This window comes from Somniosus microcephalus, chromosome 4, assembly GCF_052327205.1.
Source record: "Somniosus microcephalus isolate GS21.2 chromosome 4, FLI_Smic_1.0, whole genome shotgun sequence".
Classification (NCBI taxonomy): domain Eukaryota; kingdom Metazoa; phylum Chordata; class Chondrichthyes; order Squaliformes; family Somniosidae; genus Somniosus; species Somniosus microcephalus.
In genome coordinates, this window is record NC_140990.1 from 315,786,383 (window position 1) to 315,809,080 (window position 22,698).

The 22,698-nt window shown below is 47.9% G+C and overlaps 1 protein-coding gene across 1 annotated transcript in view; it reads left to right on the top strand.

Annotated features, from left to right (window-relative positions):
- The window catches only part of LOC147120628 (receptor-type tyrosine-protein phosphatase-like N), a 395,267-nt gene that overhangs the window by 75,515 nt on the left and 297,054 nt on the right, over window positions 1–22,698 (top strand). Inside the window, 1 exon segment of the mRNA XM_085986775.1 lies at window positions 15,522–15,572. Coding sequence (XP_085842901.1) covers window positions 15,522–15,572 — 51 coding nt within the window.

The window sequence follows — 22,698 nt, forward strand, 5'->3', positions numbered from 1 at the left end:
CTCTCTCTTTCCGCTGTCTTCCTCTCTCTCTCTCTCTCTCTCTCTCTCCCCTTCTCTCTCTCCTCGCTGTCTCTCTCTCTCGCTGTCTTTCTCTCTCTCTCTCCTCGCTGTCTTTCTCTCTCCTCACCGTCTCTCTCTCTTATCCTCACTGTCACTTCTAGTACTGTCCTGGGCCCCGGCACTGACCTTCACCTTTGTTTCCCAATTTTTTTCTTAACCGAGTTGCCCCACTGTTTTCACTGAATTATTTTTGCTTGCTGTGTGTGTTTATAATCAGAAGTTGGTTGGTTGCTATGGCTGTTGGCAGGGAAACGCAGCATTACATGGATGTGGGAGAATTGATGGTGCGTGAAGCAGCTGCTTGTACTTGTGGGTACGAGAGCTGCCTGTTTGCGGTTGTTCCACTCTGTGCGGATCCAACCTGACGCACACTGAGTTTATGCTAAGCTTGCTTTACGTGTAATAATATTAACTTGCATTTATATAGCGCCTTTAACGTAATAAAACGTCCCAAGGTGCTTCACAGAAACAGTAATCAAGACAAAATTTGACACCGAGCCACATAAGGAGATATTAGGCCAGGTGACCAAAAGCCTGGTCAAAGAGGTAGGTTTTAAGAGCATCTTAAAGGAGGAGAGGTTTATGGAGGGGATTCCAGAGCTTAGGGCCCAGGCACGGCCACCAGTGGTGGAGTGATGAAAATCGGGGCTCGAAAGAGGCCAGAATCGGCGGAGAGCAGAGATCTCGGAGGGTTGTAGGGCTGGGGGAGATCACCGAGATAGGGAGGTGGGCGAGACCATAGAGGGATTTGAAGACGAGGATGAGAATTTTAAATTCGAGATGTTGTCAGATCAGGAGCCAATGTAAGTCATAGGATATACGGCACAGAAACAGGCCATTCGGCCCAACCAGTCCATGCTCCACTCTAGTCTCCTCCCGTCTTTCCTCATCTAACTCGATCAGCGTAACTCTCTATTCCCTTCTCCCTTATTAATAATTAGCCCTAAGCAGCAGCAATGTTAAGTAGGAAATTGTGTCGAGATTCCGATGCTGGGCTCAGGGTCGCACTCTCGCCTCCTGAGTCAGAAGGGTTGAATCTCCACCGAATCCAGGCTGACACCCCCCCATTGCAGCTCGGAGGGGAGGGCTGGAGTGCGGGAGCGGCCGAGATGTTAAAACCAGTTGGGCGAGAGTTTGGAAGGATGGGGTCCAGTGGGCCAGGACCACCCACACCCGATCTCATTTCTAATTTTAGGGATTGCTCCGTTTATAAAATTGTATTTCCTGAAAAATTGGCAATGGACTTTCATTAAGAGCCCCACAGTCGAACATTGCGTGAAAAAGTCATTTAAATCTCAACCCCCCCCACTAAGGATACGCTGTTTTTTTTGAGAGCAGGGATTCAATTAAATGCTCCTTTAACACCGACTCGGGTCAGTTCTCTTCGTCTTATCTGTACTTTTTATTTGTCTCTGCTGTCTCCCGCTCTGAGCTGCACTGTGCTGTTCTCACTCAAGTCGCCATTGTACAGGCAGGAAAAGAGCAGCCGGTCCATCGAGCCTGTCCCCCTCCCCCACCCCCACACACCATGATGGCCGGAGCACCGTGACTGAAGAAAGAACACAAAGACCTGCGTTTATACAACGCCTGTCGCAACCTCAGGACGTCCCAAAGCCCTTCGCAGCCAATGTAGTACTCTTGAAATTCTCCCCCCCCCCCCCCCGGTGTCCTGGGACCAATATTTATCCCTCAACCAACATCAGCTTTATAAAAAAAAACTGATGATCTGGTCATTATCACATTGCTGTTTGTGGGAGCTTGCTGTGCACAAATTGGTTGCCGCGTTTCTACATTGCAACAGTTACTACCTCACTGGCTGTGAAGTGCTTTGGAAGGTGCTGAGATTGTTAAAGGCGCTATAGAAATGCAACTCTTTTTATATTCCCCATAGAGATGGGTGTTGTTCCCTCCTCCCTCCCTTCCCCTCCCTCCATCTCATTGGAGTTTAGAAGAATGAGAGGGGATCTTATTGAAACATATAAGATTCTGAAGGGGCTTGACAGGGTAGATGCAGAGAGGATGTTTCCCCTCGTGGGGGAATCTAGAACTAGGGGGCATAATTTCAGAATAAGGGGGCACCCTTTTAAATTGGAAATGAGGAATTTCTTCTCTCAGGGTTGTGAATCTTTGGAATTCTCTTCCCCAAAGAGATGTGGAGGCTGGGTCATTGAATATATTTAAGGTGGAGATAGACAGATTTTTGAACGATAAGGGAGTCGAGGGTTATGGGGAGCGGGCAGGGAAGTGGAGTTGAGGCCAAGATCAGATCAGCCACGATCTTATTGAATGGCGGAGCAGGCTCGAGGGGCTAAATGACCGACTCCTGCTCCTACGTCTTATGTTCCATCATTTTCAGTTTTAAGTGCAGGCAATAGTTTTCTCAAACACTGATCCTTGAGATGTGTCTGAAACTCTTTTTTTTATTTTTATCCCCTATGATCTCTTGACGCTGTCAGCTCATCTGCCGTTCCTCTCTTTTTAATCACGTCAGCTTTTGTTTAATATATTTTTTTATGCAGCGAATATTTTGTTCCAAATTTAAGGGACTGCGATGTGTGGGGATGCAAACACATTCCCTTGTGGAAAGCACCAAATGGTGACCTCCACAATGCACTTTAGCCCCGGACATTATAGAAACCGTAGTTTAAAAACAAAATCTTATTCGTTCATGGGATGTGGGCGTCGCTGGCAAGGCCAGCATTTATTGCCCATCCCTAATTGCCCTTGAGAAGGTGGTGGTGAGCCGCCACCTTGAACCGCTGCAGTCCGTGTGGTGAAGGTACTCCCACAGTGCTGTTAGGGAGGGAGTTCCAGGATTTTGACCCGGCGACGATGAAGGAACAGCCGATATATTTCCAAGTCAGGATGGTGTGTGACTTGGAGGGGAACTTGGAGGTGGTGGTGCTCCCATGCGCCTGCTGCCCTTGTCTTTCTAGGTGGTGGAGGTCACGGGTTTGGGAGGTGCTGCCGAAGAAGCCTTGGTGAGTTGCTGCAGTGCATCTTGTAGATGGTACACACTGCAGACACGGTATGCCGGTGGTGGAGGGAGTGAAAGTTTAAGGTGGTGGATGGGGTGCCAATCAAACGGGCTGCTTTGTCCTGGATGGTGGTGGAGCTTACTTTATTTAAATTCATTGGATTAATCTGGTCCATTTAAATGTTCTGCAAGGTTTGGAATGTTGGCCTCGGTCTTAGTGCATCAGCGCCTTGCGTTTATGAAGTGCCTTCTCGATACCCACCCGCTACGATCCATAAACATTCCCCGCACGGTTTTTGGGCATGAAGTCTGTCTCGATAGCTGCAGTGAAGGTGATTTGAACGTATCGTGTTCATACTCCAGGGGCAAGTTGCTAACTTTTAATTATCCATAAACAATTGTTTTGTTTTCACAACAGCAGAGTCCCATTCCCCCCCCCACCCCCCTCAACCTACACACACAGTTCATTAAATTTTACACAACAGTGCTTCAGGCATAAAGACCGAACAAACATATCTGTCGGTGGGGGAGGGCTGCGCAACATGGCTCGAAACTAAAATGCAGCCCTGCTAGAGGAGAACATTGAAACAGCCCCTGCCGCCCATTCAATGAGATCACGACTGATCTCTAGCTTAACTCCATCTACCCGCCTTGGTTCCGTAACCCTCGAGACCCTTGCCCAACAAAAATCTATCGATAGCAAAATACTGCAGATGCTGGAAATCCGAAATAACAACAGAAAATGCTGGAAAATCTCAGCAGGCCAGGGCAACCTCCGTGGAGAGAAATTAGAGTCGACGTTTCGGGTCAAAACCCTTTATCAAAACCTAGCCCTTTGACAAAGGGTTTTGACCCGAAACGTCGACTCTAATTTCTCTCCACGGATGTTGCCTGGCCTGCTGAGATTTTCCAGCATTTTCTGTTGTTGTTTAAAAATCTATCGATCTCCGTTTTGAAATTTACAATTGACCCCCCCCCCCCACAGCCTCAACAGCTTTTTGGGGGGAAGAGAGTTCCAGATTTCCACTCCCCTTTGTGTGAAGAAGTGCTTCCCGACATCACCTCTGAACGGCCTGGCTCTAATTTTAAGGTTACGCCCCCTTGTTCGGGACTCTCCCCACCAGAGGAAATAGTTTCTCTCTCTCTACCCCTCCAACTCCTTTAATCATCTTAAACACCTCGATTAGATCGTCCCTTAATCTTCTATATTTAAGAGATTACAAGCCTAGGATTACGACCTCTCCTCATAATTTAACCCTTTCAGCCCCGGTATCAGGGCAAGAAAGACTTGGCTTTTTAAGCTTCACAAAGCACTTCGCACCCAACGAATGGCACTCTGTAGGCAAATACAGTGGCTATTTTCTGTACAGAAAGATCCCGCAACCAGCTCATCTGTGCTTTGTTGGTAGGTGTTATTTCAGGAAGGAAAGAAAGAAAGACTTGCATTTATATAGCGTCTTTCATGACCTCGGGACGTCCCAAAGCGGTTTGCAGCAAATTAAGTATTACTTGAAGTGTAGTCACTGTTGAAACGCGGCAGCCTCTTTGCGCACAGGAAGCTCCCGCAAGCAGCAGTGAAATAAATGACCAGTATTGACCATCTATATAAGAACATCATAATGGCCCAGAAATTTGGGTCGGGGGCTTCCTGCGGGTGCAAGCCCCCGACCTGCACTTACCTAGCACGCCGGCCGTTGTGCTGTGGGCCCGTGTGGGATTCTGATCCTGGGCCTCCTCCAACTGCCGGCGCGCAGTGCTTGCGTATCCCAGGGGCGCAGTTAGTTTGAAGCATCCCCTGGGATCACGTGGGCCATGGAGAGCCAATCGGAGCAGGGAATGCTCCATTCATAAGCTGGACGGGAAGACCTGTCAAACCTATAAATATAAGCCCCAAAACATCACTAAATCTTCAAATAATTTTTTTTTTTTAAATCACATTTTTAAAATAAACTATAAATTACATGAAATAACTATTTTAAACAATAATTTAAATTTTTGAAAAAAATAATTTTATTTTCTAACAGGACTAAAAATAAACTTACCTTTCTTTAAAGTATTTAAAAATAATAAACCTGTGGAAAAAATGTTTTAATTTTAATTAATTCACCACTTACCTTGTAAAAAGCAGGCCTTGCGACTGCTTTTTACATGTCTAGCTTCTGGAGACTTACCCTCCCGGGAAAACCTGCAAAAAAAACGTAAGTTCAATGCGCACGCACTGCCTTTTTGGCGCACGCGTTCAACCTCTCAACCCCTTCTTTCAGGGGAACGGAAATGCCGGTTTCCCGCGCATGCGCAGTGCATGCACGAAACCGGCACTTCCATTGGGCTTACGGGTTAGTACCCAGCGCGTACTCACCCGTGGAGACCCGAATTTCTGGGCCAATGTAAGAAGTAGGAGCAGGAGTTGGCCATACAGCTCCTCGAGCCTGCTCCGCCATTGAATAAGATCATGGCTGACCTTCGGCCTCAACTCCAGTTTCCCCCCTCGATTCCTTTAGTATCCAAAAATCTATCGACTTCTGTCTTGAATATACTCAACGACTGAGTCTCCACAGCCCTCTGGGGTAGAGAATTCCAAAGATTCACCACCCTCTGAGTGAAGAAATTTCTCCTCATCTCAGTCCTAAATGGCCGACCCCTTATTCTGAGACTATGACCCCAAGTTCTATGGTGATGTTTTTTGAGGGATAAATATTGGACCCTCTTCTTCAAAATAGTGCCATGGGATCTTTTACATCCACCTAAGAGAGCAGACGGGGCCTCGGTTTAATGCCTCATCTGAAAGACAGCACCTCCGACTGTGCGGCACCCCCTCAACACTGCACTGGGAGTGTCAGCCTGGATTTTGTGCTCAAGTCTTTGGAGTGGGGACTCGAACCCACGACTTTCTGACTGAGGCGAGAGTGCTGCCCACTGAACCACAGCTGACACTTACTGACAACATCTTATTACGCTTCTCAAAGCGCATGGCATACAATGAATTACTCTTGAAGGTGCAGTGACTGCTGTCCTGAAGAAAAACGCAGCGGCTATTTGCGCACCGCAAGACCCCACAAACAGCAATGGAAGACCAGACGAGTTAATCTGTGGTTTATTGGTGGGTTGAGGGATGCCAGGAGATCTTTAAACAGTGCCACGGGATCTTTTATGTCCACCTGAATAGACTGATGGTGGGGGTGATTTTAACCCTACTTGCCTGGCAGGAATCGGGTAGGTGAGCAGTTAAAATGGCCTGGGTTACTTACCCGTCCTCGAAACGCCAGGAGCTCACGGTTCCTAATTTTAACCTGCCGCCCTCCCAAAACTAGCCTGGAGTTAAAATCGAGACTGGGGGGCCTCGGTTTAACGGCGCATCTTGAAAGACGGCACCTCCGGCAGTGCGGTGCTCCCTCAGTACAGCATTGGGAGTGTCAGCCTAGATTTTTGTGCTCAAGTCTCTGGACTGGGACTTGAACCCACGACCTTCTGACTCGGAGGAGAGAGAGAGAGAGTGCTACCCACTGAGCCAAGATGACAATAAAAAAATAATTGAGACTCTGGCTCTGAGGCAAGGAAATCTCTTCACGGTTTATTCCCGAGCACGGCAAGGTGAGACTGCGATCTCCTGAAGGAAATGTGCAATGGGCACCCTGGTGATCGCACGCCTACAGACTTCATCTCCCGTTGTGTTGCCAGCTTGATGAGGAGGAATTTCTTCACCCAGAGAGTGGTGAACCTGTGGAATTCTCTGCCACAGAGGGCGGTGGAGGCCAATCCATTAAATATATTCAAGAAGGAGTTGGATATATTTCTTAAGGCTAAAGGGATCAAGGGATATGGGGAGAAGGCAGGGACAGGGTACTAAATTTGGATGATCAGCCATGATCGCGTTGAATGGTGGAGCAGGCTCGAGAGGCCGAATGGCCTACTCTTGCTCCTATCTTCTATGTTTCTATGTTGGCTCGGTTGGTGCCAAGCTTGTCAGAAGGTCGTGGGTTCAAGCCCCACTCCAGGGACTTGAGCACCAAATCTAGGCCGACACTCCCAGTGCCGTACTGAGGGAGCGCTGCACTGTCGGAGGTGCCGTCTTTCGGATGAGACGTTAAACCCAGGCCCCATCTGCCCTCTCAAGTGGACATAAAAGATCCCACGGGCACTATTTCGAAGAAGAGCCGGGGGGGTTATCCCCCGGTGTCCTGGGGCCAATATTTATCCCTCAGCTATCATCACTAAAACAGATGATCTGGTCATTACCACATTGCTGTTTGTGGGAGCTTGCTGTGCACATATTGGCTGCCGCGTTTCCCACATTACAACAGTGACCACACTTCAAAGGTACTTCACTGGCTGTAAAGCTGTGTAAAGTCCTGAGGTCGTGAAAGGCTCTCGTACAAGGATCAGGTGGAGGATTGAGTTCGAGTCAAAGATGGGCAATGAATCTCTCTTCCAATGTGGTGAGGTTGCACGGAGCAGGCACGTGGGCTGGTGGGGAAAAATGTGAAATCCTGAAATGCGTAAAAGCTGTGCAAACGTACGCAAGCAGTTATCTATTTTAATTTTATTTTCAGTGCATGAAGCACCGCGCTGGCCTATTTCAAAGCGGCGTGGGTCAGTGTGAGCAGGTGATGTGGGAATGAGGGAAGAGACTCTTGTTTATGCAGCTTGGGAACCTTGTCCCTAATTAAATTGAGGCCAATTACTCACAAAATGGCTGCCTTCGATGGCACAAAAGCAGATGATTTTTATGTAGAGCTGCCAGATTACAGAACCGGGAGTGGAACTGAACAAGGAGGTGAGAAGTGGAGGAACGGGAATAGGCCATTCGGCCCTTCGAATGCCTGTCCCTGCTTTACTGCGTCGGTGCTATTAAAACTGCAGCCGAAGACTACAGCCAGTCATAGAAACATAGAAGATAGGAGCAGGAGTAGGCCATTCAGCCCCGCGAGCCTGATCCGCCATTTAATGCGATCATGGCTGATCATCCAAATTCAGTACCCTGTCCCTGCTTTCTCCCCATATCCCTTGATCCCTTTAGCCTTAAGAAATATATCTAACTCCTTCTTGAATATATTTAATGAATTGGCCTCAACTGCCTTGTGTGGTAGAGAATTCCACAGGTTCACCACTCTCTGGGTGAAGAAATTCCTCATCTCTGTCCTAAATGGCTTACCCCTTAACCTTAGACCGTGACCCCTGGTTCTGGACTCCCCCGCCATTGGGAACATCCTTCCTGCATCTAGTCTGTCTAGTCCTGTTAGAATTTTATAAGTTTCAATGAGATCCCCTCTCATTCTTCTAAACTCCAGCGAATATAAGCCCAATCGACCCAATCTCTGCTCATACGTCATTCCTGCCATCCCAGGTATCAGTCTGGTAAATCTTCGCTGCACTCCCTCCATGGCAAGAACATCCTTCCTCAGATAAGGTGACCAAAACCGCACGCAATACTCAAGGTGTGGCCTCACCAAGGCCCTGTACAACTGCAGCAAGACATCCTTGTTCCTGTATTCAAACCCTCTTGCTACGAAGGCCAACATACCATTTGCCTTCTTAACCGCCTGCTGCACCTGCATGCTTACAGCCATGGTGTGGAGATGCCGGAGTTGGACTGGGGTGGACAAATGTAAGAAGTCACACAACACCAAGTTATAGTCCAACAGCTTTATTTGAAATCACAAGCTTTCGGAGCGCTGCTCCTTCTTCAGGTGAAGTGGAGAAATGCATAAAGACACAGCTTATATAGTCAGAGAATCATGTCAGATGTTTACAGGTAACCTTTCCAACTGCCATTTATCACACCTCGGCAGAGAGATAATCACAGCAGTCTGGACAAATGTAAGAAGTCACACAACACCAGGTTATAGTCCAACAGCTTTATCCCAGGTATCAGCGACTCCCATCGGTGGCTGCAATCAAATAAACAAATGAAATTGCCGTGGCTCAGTGGGCAGCGCGCTCTCGCCTCCGACTCAGAATGTTGTGGGTTCGAGTCCCACTCCAGGAACTTGAGGCCATAATCCAGGCCGACACTCCCAGTGCAGCACTGTCAGAGGTGCCGCCTTTCGGAGGAGACATTAAACCGAGGCCCCGTCTGCCCTCTCGGGTGGACGTAAAAGATCCCACGGCCACTATTTCGAAGAAGAGGCGGGGCGTTATCCCTGGTGTCCCGGTCCAATATTTATCACTCAATCAACACTGAAGGAAAAGAATTTGCAGGGCTACGGGGGGAAGGGTAGGGAGATTGGGACTAGCTGAAGAGCTGTTGCAGAGAGCCGGCACGGGCTCGACGGGCCGAATGGCCGCCTTCCGTGCTGTAACCATATGATTCTGTGAACATCACTAAAACAGATGATCTGGTCATTATCATGTTGCTGTTTGCGGCAGGTAAGGCCATCTCTGACCACTTCCTCGTATCGCTCTCCACCCACATCCCCCTTCCACCCTCTTTCCCCACCCCCCAACCCTACTTCCTTCTGTGTCCGCCCCTGGAGAAAAAACTCTCACAACTGCACTTATGAAGTCCCAACTGTCCGGCCTTTGGCCCTCCATTCACCATGACCGATCTGCTCAACCACACCCTCACCACCACCTTTGATGCCCTACTCCCTACTAAAACAATTACTCTCTCTCACCCTGGTACGGTCCTCATCTTCGCTCCCTTAAGTCCAAGGGACGCAGACTTGAACGGATATGGCGGATAATTGGTTTAGCCATTCACCACCAGATCTGGCTGGACCACATAAAGCGTTATTGGGTCCAGCTCTCGTCTGTTCACTATTCCAGAATCATTCTGGAATGCAACGATAAACCCCGGCTTCTATTCTCCATTACTAACTGTCTTCTTAAACCCCTCTCCCCTGTCTCCTCCACCCTCACCTCTGACAACAAGTGTGAGGAGCTCATGGACTTCTTTGTCTCTAAGATTGAGACCATCCGTTCAGCTGCCTCTGCCACTTCCCTTCCTTCCCCTAGCCCACTGGGCCAAACTTCCTCTAAGGGTCCCTCCTTCACTAGCCCTGAACTGCCATCTTTCTCCAGTTTCTCTCTGAGCACCCCTCATGACCTCTCCGTGCTCATCTTGTCCATGAGAACCACTTCCTGCTCCTTCGACCCTATTCCCACCAAACTGCTGACCACCCAACTTCCTTTTCTGGCTCCCATGTTAGCTGACATTGTTAACTGTTCTCTATCCTCAGGTACTGTCTGATATACCTATCAATGATAACAGTGATAACCATAGTGTAACGATAGTGAACGATAAAAGTGGTTTACCACACTGTCGTCATCGCCCGTCTCAAAAAATCAACCCTTGAACTCCTCCGTCCTTGCAAACTACCGCCCCATCTCCAACCTCCCTTTCCCCTCAACGACGTGTTGTTGCCTCCCAAATCCGTGCCCCTCTTTCCCGCAACTCCATGTATGAATCCCTCCAATCAGGTTTCCGCCCCTGCCACAGAACCAAAACGGCTCTCATCAAAGTCACAAATCCATTGTGACTGTGACAAAGGGAAACTATCCCTCCTCGTCCTTCTTGACTTGTCTGCAGCCTTTGACACGGTTGACCACTCCATCCTTCTCCAACGCCTCTCCATCATCGTCCAGCTGGGTGGGACTGCACTCGCCTGGTTCCATTCTTATCTATCTAATCGTAGCCAGAGAATCACCTGCAATAGCTTCTCTTCCCACTCCCGCATTGTTACCTCTGGTGTCTCCTAAGGATCTATCCTTGGCCCCCTCCTATTTCTCATCTACAGGTTGCCCCTCGGTGACATCATCCGAAAACAGTGTCAAATTCCACGTTTTTTTTTAACATAGAAACATGGAAGATAGGAGCAGGAGTAGGCCATTCGGCCCCTCGAGCCTGCTCCGCCATTCAATGCGATCATGGCTGATCATCCAAATTCAGTACCCTGTCCCTGCCTTCTCTCCATATCCCTTGATCCCTTTAACCTTAAGAAATATATCTAACTCCTTGAATATATTTAATGAATTGACCTCAAGTGTCTTCTGTGGCAGAGAATTCCACAGGTTCACCACTCTCTGTGTGAAGAAATTCCTCCTCATCTCAGTCCTAAATGGCTTACCCCTTATCCTTAGACTGTGACCCCTGGTTCTGGACTCCCCCACCATCGGGAACAGCCTTCCTGCATCTAGTCTGTCTAGTCCTGTTAAAATTTTATAAGTTTGAATGAGATCCCCTCTCATTCTTCTAAACTCTAGCGAATATAAGCCTAAACGACCCAATCTCTCTTCATACATCATTCCTGCCATCCCAGGTATCAGTCTGGTGAATCTTCGCTGCACTCCCTCCATGGCAAGAACATCCTTCCTCAGATAAGGCGACCAAAACTGCACACAATACTCAAGGTGTGGTCTCACCAAGGCCCTGTTCAACTGCAGCAAGACATCCTTGCTCCTGTACTCGAATCCTCTCGCTATGAAGGCCAACATACCATTAGCCTTATTTGTTTATAGGATCTGGGCATCGCTGGCAAGGCATGTACGCTGACATCACCCAGCTCGACCTCACCACCACTTCTCTCGACCCCTCCACGGTCTCTAAATTGTCAGACTGCTTATCCGACATCCAGTTCTGGATGAGCAAAAATTTTCTCCAATTAAATATTGGGAAGACCGAAGCCATTGTTTTCGGTCCCCACCACGAACTCCGTTCCCTAGCCACTGACTCCATCCCTCTCCCTAACATCGGTCTGAGGCTAAACCACACTGTTCGCAACCTTGGTGTCATATTTGACCCTGAAATGAGCTTCCGACCACATATCCGCAGCATAACTAAGACCGCCTATTTCTACCTCTGTAACATCGCCCGTCTCTGCCCCTGCCTCAGCTCATCCGCTGCTGAAACCCTCATCCATGCCTTTGTTACCTCTAGACTTGACTATTCCAACGCACTCTTGGCTGGCCTCCCACATTCCACCCTACGTAAACTTGAGGTCATCCAAAACTCGGCTGCCTGTGTCCTAACTCGCACCAAGTCCCGTTCACCCATCACCCCTGTGCTCGCTGACCTATATTGGCTCCCGGTTAAGCAACGCCTCGATTTCAAAATTCTCATCCTTGTTTTCAAATCCCTCCATGGCCTCGCCCCTCCCTATCTCTCTAACCTCCTTCAGTCCCACAACTCCCCGCGATATCTGCGCTCTTCTAATTCTGCCCTTTTGAACATCCCTGATTATAATCGCTCCACCATTGGCGGCCGTGCCTTCTGTTGCCTCGGCCCTAAGCTCTGGAATTCCCTGCCTAAACCTCTCCGCCTCTCTACTCTTTCCTCCTTTAAGATGCTCCTTAAAACCACCTCAGTGATCTGCCCTAATTTCTCCTTATAGGGCTCGGTGTCAAATTTTTTTGTCTTAAAATACTCCTGTGAAGCACCTTGGGACGTTTTACTATGTTAAAGGCGCTATATAAATACAGGCTGCTGTTGAATCTTGCTATGCGCAAATTGGCTGCCGCATTTCCTACATTACAACAGTAAAGCGCTCTGGGATGTCCGGTGGTCGTGAAAGGCGCTATAGAGATGCAAGCTCCTTACTGTGGGGGATTTGAAGCGCTTTGCTTTTGATAAAGAAGCTATTTCCGCTGGTTGGCGGGTCAGTAATGAGAGGGAATAAATTGAAGATCGTCACCAAAAGAATGAAGGGAGAGTTTAGGAGAACATTTTAATTATTTTTACACAGGAATGTTGGGACATGAAATGGCGGAGCAGAATCTGTGACAGCTTTTCAAAGAGAAAGTGGGCAAATATCTGAAAATAGGGAAAATGTAAAAGAGACGGGGAAAGGATCGAGGAATGGGATTAAGTGGAGAACTCTCGGAGAGAGCTGACGCACGGCTGATGGGCTGAACGCCTTCATTCTACAGGGAATTCAGGAGAAACCGCTTTACCCAGAGAGTGGCGAGAATGTGGAACTCGCTGCCACAGGGAGTGGTTGAGGTGAAGAGCAGAGATGCATTTAAGGTGAAGCTGGATAAACACACGAGGGAGAAAGGAATCGAAGGATGGGGTGAGAGGAAGAGGGGAGGGAGGAGGCTGGTGTGGAGCATCAACACCGGCACGGGCCGAATGGCCTCTTTCTGTGCTGTAAAGTTCTATGTAATTTGAAACTGTGGGAAGGTTTTATAATTCACTCTCCGCATGCTGAGAATTCATGAAGAGCAGATTAGACAGACACACATTTATAAAAAATACCAAAGCTAACAATCTATTCTTAAGGCTAAAGGGATCAAGGGATATGGGGAGAAAGCAGGGACAGGGTACTGAATTTGGATGATCAGCCATGATCTCATTGAATGGCCTCCTCCTGCTGCTATCTTCTATGTTCCTATAACTCTGAGCGGTTTGACCGTGTCATTCCCTCAGTTTTTGCTGGGCGGCTTTCTCCCAGTTAATGGCTGCAGGTTTCTTGATTTTGAATTTTTGAAGTGTTTTGTGAATCAGATTGCTGTGCCCGTGTGTGCCTTCCTCAAGCGTGACGGTTCCCATCTTTTATTTTTGCTCTGAATCTCATCTTTGTAAATTGTTAAAGAATGCTTGGGGGGAGGAGGAGGAGGAGGAGGGGGGAGGGGGGAGGGGAGAATAAATAAGTTGCCGGGTCAGGAGCGATGAGTCACAGACTGCAACCGAGGCCCCTCGAGCTCTGCAGGGAGACAGTCTCAGTCTCGGTCTCTGTCTCTCAGATGTCAGTCTGACATGTTATTACGCTTCGAGTTGTCGTCATCACTGAGTGTGTGGGAGTAAATCATTTTTTAATTTGATCACTTGAGGTTAAAAATAATCCTTTTAAAAAAAAAGAAGAGGTTTCCAGATCAGGATTTAGAAAACAGTATTCATTCATTTAAATCACTTCACTGACTATTGTGGGAACTTTTAAAAAAAAAACCTCTCCTCATTAATCTACCAAGTTCTTTCTCCATCTCTCGTGAAGCAATAACTTGCATTTATATAGCGCCTTTAACTTAGTAAAACGACCCAAGGCTCTTCACAGATGCGTTATCGGGCACAAATTTGACACCGAGCCAAATAAGGAGATATTAGGACAGGCGACCAAAAGCTTGGTCAAAGAGGTAAGTTTTAAGGAGCGTCTTAAAGGAGGAGAGAGAGGCGGAGGGGTCTAGGGAGGGAATTCCAGAGCTCAGGACCCAGGCAGCTGAAGGCACGGCCGCCAATGGTGGAGCGATGGAAATCGGGGGATGCGCAAGAGGCCAGAATTGGAGGAGCGCAGAGATCTCGTTGGGGGTGCTGGGGAATGGTTGTAATTGTAGGGCTGGAGGAGATTACAGAGATAGGATGGGGTAAGGCCGTGGAGGGGTTTGAAAACAAGGATGAGAATTTTAAATTGGGGCGTTCGTTAATCGGGAGCCAATGTGGGTCAGCGAGCACAGGGGAGATGGGAGAACGGGACTCGGTGTGAGCAGCAGAGTTTTGGATGGGCACTTCCTGATGGTGGAGTTCAGTTCTTCGGGTCTTGGTACCCACAAGTACCTCAGCCCAGTGGTCAGTCATCACCTGGCGACCTGCGTGGTGAGTGACAGGGACAGGGTACTGAATTTGGATGATCAGCCATGATCTCATTAAATGGCGGAGCAGGCTCGAGGGGCTGAATGGCCTACTCCTGCTCCTATCTTCTATGATTCGGAGTGTTGGGCAAGTTATCCGACTGTGCAGGGGAAGGGCAGGCTAGCCATTCATGCCCCCCCCCCCACCTGCCTCTCCCGGCATCTATGCACACAAAGGCTTCCCAGAGTCACCAGACTGTATCCTGGCTGATCCTCCTTACCCGGCCCAGGGGCTCACCCACATACCACTCAGTAAAGACCAAAAGAGAGAATTTGCATTTCGACAGCACCTTTCAGGACATCTCAAAGCGCTTTACAGCCAATGATGTACATTTTTGAAGTGTAGTCACTGTTGTAATGTAGGAAACGCGGCAGCCAATTTATGCACAGCAAGCTCCCACAGACAGCAATGAAGTGATGTTGGTTGAGGGATAAATATTAGCCCCAGTACACCCAGGGATAACTTCCCCCTTGCTCTTCTTCGAAATAATGGCCGTGAGGATCTTTTCCGTCTACCCGGGAGGGCAGACGGGACTGCGGGTTAACATCTCATCCGAAAGATGTCACCTCCGACAGTGCAGCACCCCCTCAGTACTGGGCAGCCGGAGCATGTGGAACGAATTGGACGGGGGGACGGATTATGTCAACAACTCCCGCCGCCAACTCCCTAATTCTGCAGCTCATTTCCCGTGGAAGTATTTGACATGGATGCGACCCTTCCAACGATGTACTTGAGGCTGGTCCGGTGACTAGGTCAGATCTGAACCGTTGCTATGGTCCGGTGCTAAGCACCGGGTAGCCTTGAGGCCCGTCGTGGGCAATGTATGTTATTGAGCGGTTCTCGAAGGCTGCTTTTTTTTTTGCGATAATAGAAAATCTAATATTCCAGCCTGTTTGATATTTTTCTTTCTCTCTTATTTTTAAGGCTGTCTGTTTGACGAGAGACTCTGCTCGCATCAGGAGCGCTGCGTGGATGGTGAGTCATGTTCCCTACTGACCACTGCCGGCAAAGAATAGAATTGAGATTTCTCTGTCCATTTATTTATTCTCTTTTATGGATGTATTTTGTGCTCATCTAGGTGAGGGTGTAAGTGTGGGCACAAGTAAGCACTCCCAAAGGCAAATTAGAGCTCCCGCTACACTGTCCCATCAAACACTCCCAGGGCAGGTACAGCACGGGTTAGATACAGAGTAAAGCTCCCTCTACACTGTCCCATCAAACACTCCCAGGGCAGGTACAGCACGGGTTAGATACAGAGTAAAGCTCCCTCTACACTGTCCCATCAAACACTCCCAGGGCAGGTACAGCACGGGTTAGATACAGAGTAAAGCTCCCTCTACACTGTCCCATCAAACACTCCCAGGGCAGGTACAGCACAGGTTAGATACAGAGTAAAGCTCCCTCTACACTGTCCCATCAAACATTCCTAGGGCAGGTACAGCACGGGTTAGATACAGAGTAAAGCTCCCTCTACACTGTCCCATCAAACACTTCCAGGGCAGGTACAGCACGGGTTGTATTGATTTCTTTGTGGGTTCAAAGACAAGACATTTATGAAAGAGAATGTCTTTTAATCTAAAGTCTGTTCAACTCTTTATACAGCTTTTCAGGAGACACGATGCTAGTGATGCATCTAGAACGAAACTGAAACTAAAACTGGACTGTCTTGCTTGTCTCGGTCACATGACCTCTGCTGGTCAGGCATAAGTAATCAATACCTGCAAACATGCTGATAAGGCATCATAATCAAACAGGCAAATAACATCACTATTTGCTGATATCATTACATCTCCCTTTCTTAAAACAAAAGTATTTTACTTTTAACTAACAACATGTTTTCTTTGTATTAATCTGCATTTTAACTGTAACACTTAATGAACTTACATTAACATTATCATTATCAAGGTTTTTTAACCTTGCTTTGTGTGTTCACATGAAATATGTAAATACACTAGAACTTGAAGAAAGAATAAGATAACATTACTTCCTTCTATAACAATAGTCCTTAAATTTGCTCAATGAGTCTCTCAGGAGGCTTCACGTGTCTTGAGGATTTTCTGATTGATTGTCCTTGAATCTGAGTTGTTGCCTCAGATGATTGGTTCTCAGCTGTGTGATCAGGTTGTTCAACAGTATCAGTCTCTTGACCTGCTGTGGCTGGTCCCATGAGAAGATCTCGACGATTTCTTCTCAGAACAGCACCCTCATCTGTCTGAATGGTGTATGATCTTGGTTGAACTTCACTCAGGACAGTTCCCTTCTGAGTCCATGTGTTTGTTTTGTCTTTCAACCTTACTTGGTCACCAGTGTGGAGTTCAGGTAGGTTTTGTGTTCCTCTGTCATAGTAGTACTTTTGCTTTTCTTTCTGTTGTTCTTTGAACTTCCTCACTTTCTCCCCCTCTTTTGTTTTCAGGAGGTTCTCCGGGATGGGTAGGTTTGACCTTAGCATACGTCCCATAAGGAGTTGGGCTGGTGACATACCACACTCGAGCGGCGTTGTGCGGTATACAAGCATGCTCTGGTAGAAGTCAGTTCCACTGTCTTTTGCCTTGTACATCCGTCTTTTCACTGTGTTTGCGGGCTCTCCTGGGTCAACAGCTCTGGACAACGTGTCTGCTGTATACATCAGCTTACCCGGTGTGTACGCAACATTCAGTTCATCATAGACTGTCTCTCCTTCGCTTTCCACAACGAGGACTCTCTTTACCAGGTTCAGTCTCTCACAGGCTTTTAAACCTAGTATGGCTTGCACATCCTTTGGCACCACGATTAATGCTAGCGTGTGCTCTCTGTCCTTGTGTGTTACTTTGACAATGCATCTTCCTTTCACTGGTATTTCAGTACCTGAGTATCCTGTCACTTTCACTTTGATTCCATGTATCTTTGGTCTGGGTCTAATTTTCTTAAAATCAGTCTCTGATATCACATTAACTTGTGCTCCAGTATCCAATTTAAATGGAATATGCACGTCATTCACTTTTAGTTTCAACATCCAGTCTCTTTCTTCTTTGTTTTCAGACACAACATCTACATTGAACTCCTCTATGTCGCTTTCATCTACTGCATGGACATTGCTTTGTTGCATTTGGTTCTTACAGCAACGGGCATAATGGTTGTTCTTGTTGCAACTATTGCATGTTTTACCATATGCTGGACACTTTCTTGGTGGATGCTGTGTACCGCATCGACTACATGACTTTCGATTGTCCCTTTAATTTTCGTTCGCTGGCCACGCCTCTTTTTTCACATTGGCGCTCTTTTTGTTAAACGGTTTGTATCCGTTCTTTCTCACTGCATCCACGTTGCAGTTACTGTCACTGAACAGCTCCTTTGCCTGCGACTTCACAGTTTCTGTAGCCTTACACAGTGCTATGGCTTTTCCCAGGTCTAGATCTTGCTCTCTTAGCAGTCTTTCCCTTAGACCATTATCTGGAATACCACACACCAGTCTGTCTTTTATCAGCGAGTCTGTCAGTCCCCCAAATTCACATGTTTTGCTTCGGTTTCTCAGTTCAGTCACATACTGATCAATAGTCTCTCCCGTTTTCTGTACACGTGAAAAATCTGTGCCTCTCAAACGTCACGTTACGTTTAGGTATGCAGTAGGCCTCAAACTGTTCCATTATTTTATCTAACTTCATTTTGTCTCCATCAGCAGCGAATGTGAAGTTATTATACACCTCCAGCGCTTCATCACCCACGACATGTAAGAACAGTGACGCTTTCATTTTATCACCTTTCTCGTCAGCCCCGATTGCTGATAAATACAACCCCAAACGTTGTTTGAACCTCCTCCAATTTTCAGCCACATTACCTGTCAACTGAAGCGTCGCCGGTGGGTGTAAACCATCCATTTTTTCACTTCGTTAGCTATTCTCCAATGGTAAGCAACGATGTTCTCTTTTGGCTTGCTAATTTGTGGAGAGCTGATTTAACTTCAGATTTTTTCTCTTCATCTCTTTCAATCACTTCTGACACCATATATTGATTTCTTTGTGGGTTCAAAGACAAGACATTTATGAAAGAGAATGTCTTTTAATCTAAAGTCTGTTCAACTCTTTATACATCTTTTCAGGAGACACGATGCTAGTGATGCATCTAGAACGAAACTGAAACTAAAACTGAACTGCCTTGCTTGTCTCGGTCACATGACCTCTGCTGGTCAGGCATAAGTAATCAATACCTGCAAACATGCTGATAAGGCATCATAATCAAACAGGCAAATAACATCACTATTTGCTGATATCATTACACGGGTTAGATACAGAGTAAAGCTCCCTCTACACTGTCCCATCAAACACTCCCAGGGCAGGTACAGCACGGGTTAGATACAGAGCAAAGCTCCCTCTACACTGTCCCATCAAACACTCCCAGGGCAGGTACAGCACGGGTTAGATACAGAGTAAAGCTCCCTCTACACTGTCCCATCACACACTCCCAGGGCAGGTACAGCACGGGTTAGATACAGAGTAAAGCTCCCTCTACACTGTCCCATCAAACACTCCCAGGGCAGGTACAGCACGGGTTAGATACAGAGTAAAGCTCCCTCTACACTGTCCCATCAAACACTCCCAGGGCAGGTACAGCACGGGTTTGATTCGGTAGCGATTGCTGCATACACAACTCCATACTGCACCAGTTGACCCACATGAGATTTTCTTGGCGTTTAGTGTCCATTAGGAATGGGTTGTGTGGACAGTTCGTAATCTGCACCCACACCCAAGGCAGCTGGATCGGGACAGGACCAAACCCAATCCTCGTTAAGACCTTAACGACCAAGGGTGGGTGGGGTGGGGGGGAAGGGGAGAGAGCGAGAGATCTGAGGGGTAAGAAATGAGTGCTAAACGACTGAGACTCTCACTCCCTGATGTTTATCAATCAAACCCATCGCTGTAAGGTGCATTGATATATTCAGAATGCAGTCAACATAACTGACGTAATAAAACTCACTACGCACTTGGTTTGAGCATAAAGCAAGGCTTTAATCAACTTGTTTCAGAACATGGAGGTCTAGTTGTACTTCACTAGTTCCTTGTCTTACAAAATGTCCCGGGCAAGCTGGGGCCGACGCCCGAGTATTTATACTCCTTGGACGGCGCCACCAGCTGGCCGTCCAGCGTTATTTCATGAGTAGTTTCTTGATGAATGATGAGATTTATAACAATAACCGAATGGCATTTGGCGGGAGGGAGGTCATCGAAGCGATGGTTCCCGTTGCTCCACAAAGTGCTAAGACGGTTTAATAATCTCAGTCCTCTTCAGTCTGACCCTGTGCACCTGGCAGCGCTTCCAGCCTTGATGAGATGAGATTTTCTGTGTGTGGGAAATATATTCAGCGAGTGACTCAGTCTCTTTCCCCTCCCCCAATCACCGTCCCTCAAGGCTGTGCGTGGGTAGAATTCTGTGTGCTGGCAGCTCTCCTACTGATCCAGCTTAAGTTCTAATTAACTTTCACCATAATAGCCTCTTAAAGCGTGCCACTCTCCGGAGAGAGCGGGAGTGTTTTTTTTTAAAGGGGGGGCTGTTGTGGGGTCGGGATGAGGGCTTGCAGAGGGGAACAGATGGGAAGAAGTTAGGGGAAAGCTCTTGGCCAACCAAAAACTCGGAGGAAGAGTGATTTGGTGCATCAAGTGCAATTTTCAGCCTGCCCTTAAATGCTGGAAAAACTCAGCAGGTCAGGCAGCATCTGTGGAGAGAGAGTGAAACAAGAGATAACTTTTCAGGTCGATGACCTTTCGTCAGAACTGGAAGAAGTTACAAGATTTCATAGTTTTTAAGCAAGTACAGAGCAACATTCCCCCTCTTTTATTTGAGCGGCACGCTCTCTTTATCCACTTTGGTGGCAAAAACAGGAAGGCAGATTATTATCTGAATGGCAATAGATTGGGAGAAGGGGAAGTGCAACGAGACCTGGGTGTCCTTGTGCACCAGTCGCTGAAGGTAAGCATGCAGGTGCAGCAAGAGGTTAAGAAGGCAAATGGTATGTTGGCCTTCATAGCGAGAGGGTTTGAGTACAGGAACAAGGATGTCTTGCTGCAGTTGTACAGGGCCTTGGTGAGACCACACCTTGAGTATTGTGTGCAGTTTTGGTCGCCTTATCTGAGGAAGGATGTTCTTGCCATGGAGGGAGTGCATCGAAGATTCACCAGGCTGATACCTGGGATGGCAGGAATGACGTATGAGGAGAGATTGGGTCGATTGGGCTTGTACTCGCTGGAGTTTAGAAGAATGAGAGGGGACCTCATTGAAACTTATAAAATTCTAACAGGACTGGACAGACTAGATGCAGGAAGGATGTTCCCGATGGTCGGGGAGTCCAGAACCAGGGGTCACAGTCTAAGGATAAGGGGTAAGCCATTTAGGACTGAGATGAGGAGGAATTACTTCACCCAGAGAGTGGTGAACCTGTGGAATTCTCTACCACAGAAGGCAGTAGAGGCCAATTCATTAAATATATTCAAGAAAGAGTTGGATATATTTCTTAAGGCTAAAGGGATCAAGGGATATGGGGAGAAGGCAGGGACCGGGTACTGAATTTGGATGATCAGCCATGATCGCATTGAATGGCGGAGCAGGCTCGAGGGGCTAAATGGCCTACTCCTGCTCCTATGTTCTATGTTTCTGTATTAACAGGCTGCGCGGCCCTTCAAAATTCCGCACGTGCACGGTTTTTCCATTTTAAAAGCCGGTGAGCCGGCTGCTCGAGACTTCCAGAGCGCTGTGCGGTCCCGCAGCTTAAAGACGATGTTGGTACAGAGGCAGGGAAAAAGGGGGCAGGATGTGACGGGGTGGAGAGGGCAGGAGAGATTAAATGACAAAAGGGGGATGATGGTGCGAGGCAGAAGCGGGTGTTAACGGGACAATAAAGAAACAAAAGCTGGGTCTGGAGGAGGTGTAAATGGCAACAGCAGAACCATTACCAGCCTCCCCCTGCTGTCTGGAGAGAAAAAATGGGGGCAGAGGTTATGATCTGAAATTGTTGAACTCCGTGTTGAGTCCGGGGGTGCCTCGTCGAGCGATGAGGTGCTGCTCCTCGTGCTTGCCTTGAGCTTCACTGGAACGGTGCAGGTGGCTGAGGTCCGAGGGGTCAGGGTGGGAGGTGGGTGCGGAGAAATTGTGGCGTTTCCCAACCCTCTCCTGGTTGCCAGCACGAAGCCCAATGGAGGAAGGGGGTTCCGGCGTAACTTGACGTCTCCGCTCAGCAACTGACGATTTGCCTGTTCGTCTTGGTCACTGTGCCCAGGCGAGGCCAGAATTTGAGGACCCTGTGATTATTCGCCAGCTCCCACAGTCCACCTGTGGAATTCTCTACCCCCCGGAGAACAATTCAGGTCTTCCCTACCTTCAGCGGAATTGTTCTCCCGTCCAGGACGACCCTCGCACAATGCGGAGAACTTCCTCCATGAGAGCCTATGGGTAAAATGATTAACATTTTTCCCGGTTTTCATTTCCCCCAGCCCTCCCGGCCTGCCCTCGTACCGCAGTGATTTGTAGCATCCCCCTCCCTCGGCCTCGGCTGAGAGACAACACCACCGAACAAGGCCTGGTTTCCTCAGCAGGCCAGTCGAACGCTGCCTTCACCCTCCCGTGAAGCACCTTGGGACATTCGGCGTCTATTTCCTCGAGCATAGAAGATTAAGGGATGATCTAATCGAGATGTTTAAGATGATTAAAGGATTTAACACGGTGGATGGAGAGAAAATATTTCCTCCGGTGGGGGGGGGGGGCGGGGGGGGAGTCCAGAACAAGGGGGCATAACCTTAAAATTAGAGCCAGGCCGTTCAGGGTGATGTCGGGAAGCACTTCTTCACACAAAGGGGAGTGGAAAGCTGGAACTCTCTCCCCCAAAAAGCTGTTGAGGCTGAGGCGGTCAATTGAAAATTTCAAAACTGAGATTGATAGATTTGCATTGGAGGCAGTTCAGAGAAGGTTCACGAGGTTGATTCCTGAGATGAAGGGGTTGACTTATGAAGAAAGGTTGAGCAGGTTGGGCCTATACTCATTGGAGTTTAGAAGAATGAGAGGTGATCTTATTGAAACATACAAGATACTGAGGTGGCTCAACAAGGTAGATGCAGAGAAGATGTTTCCCCTCATTGGG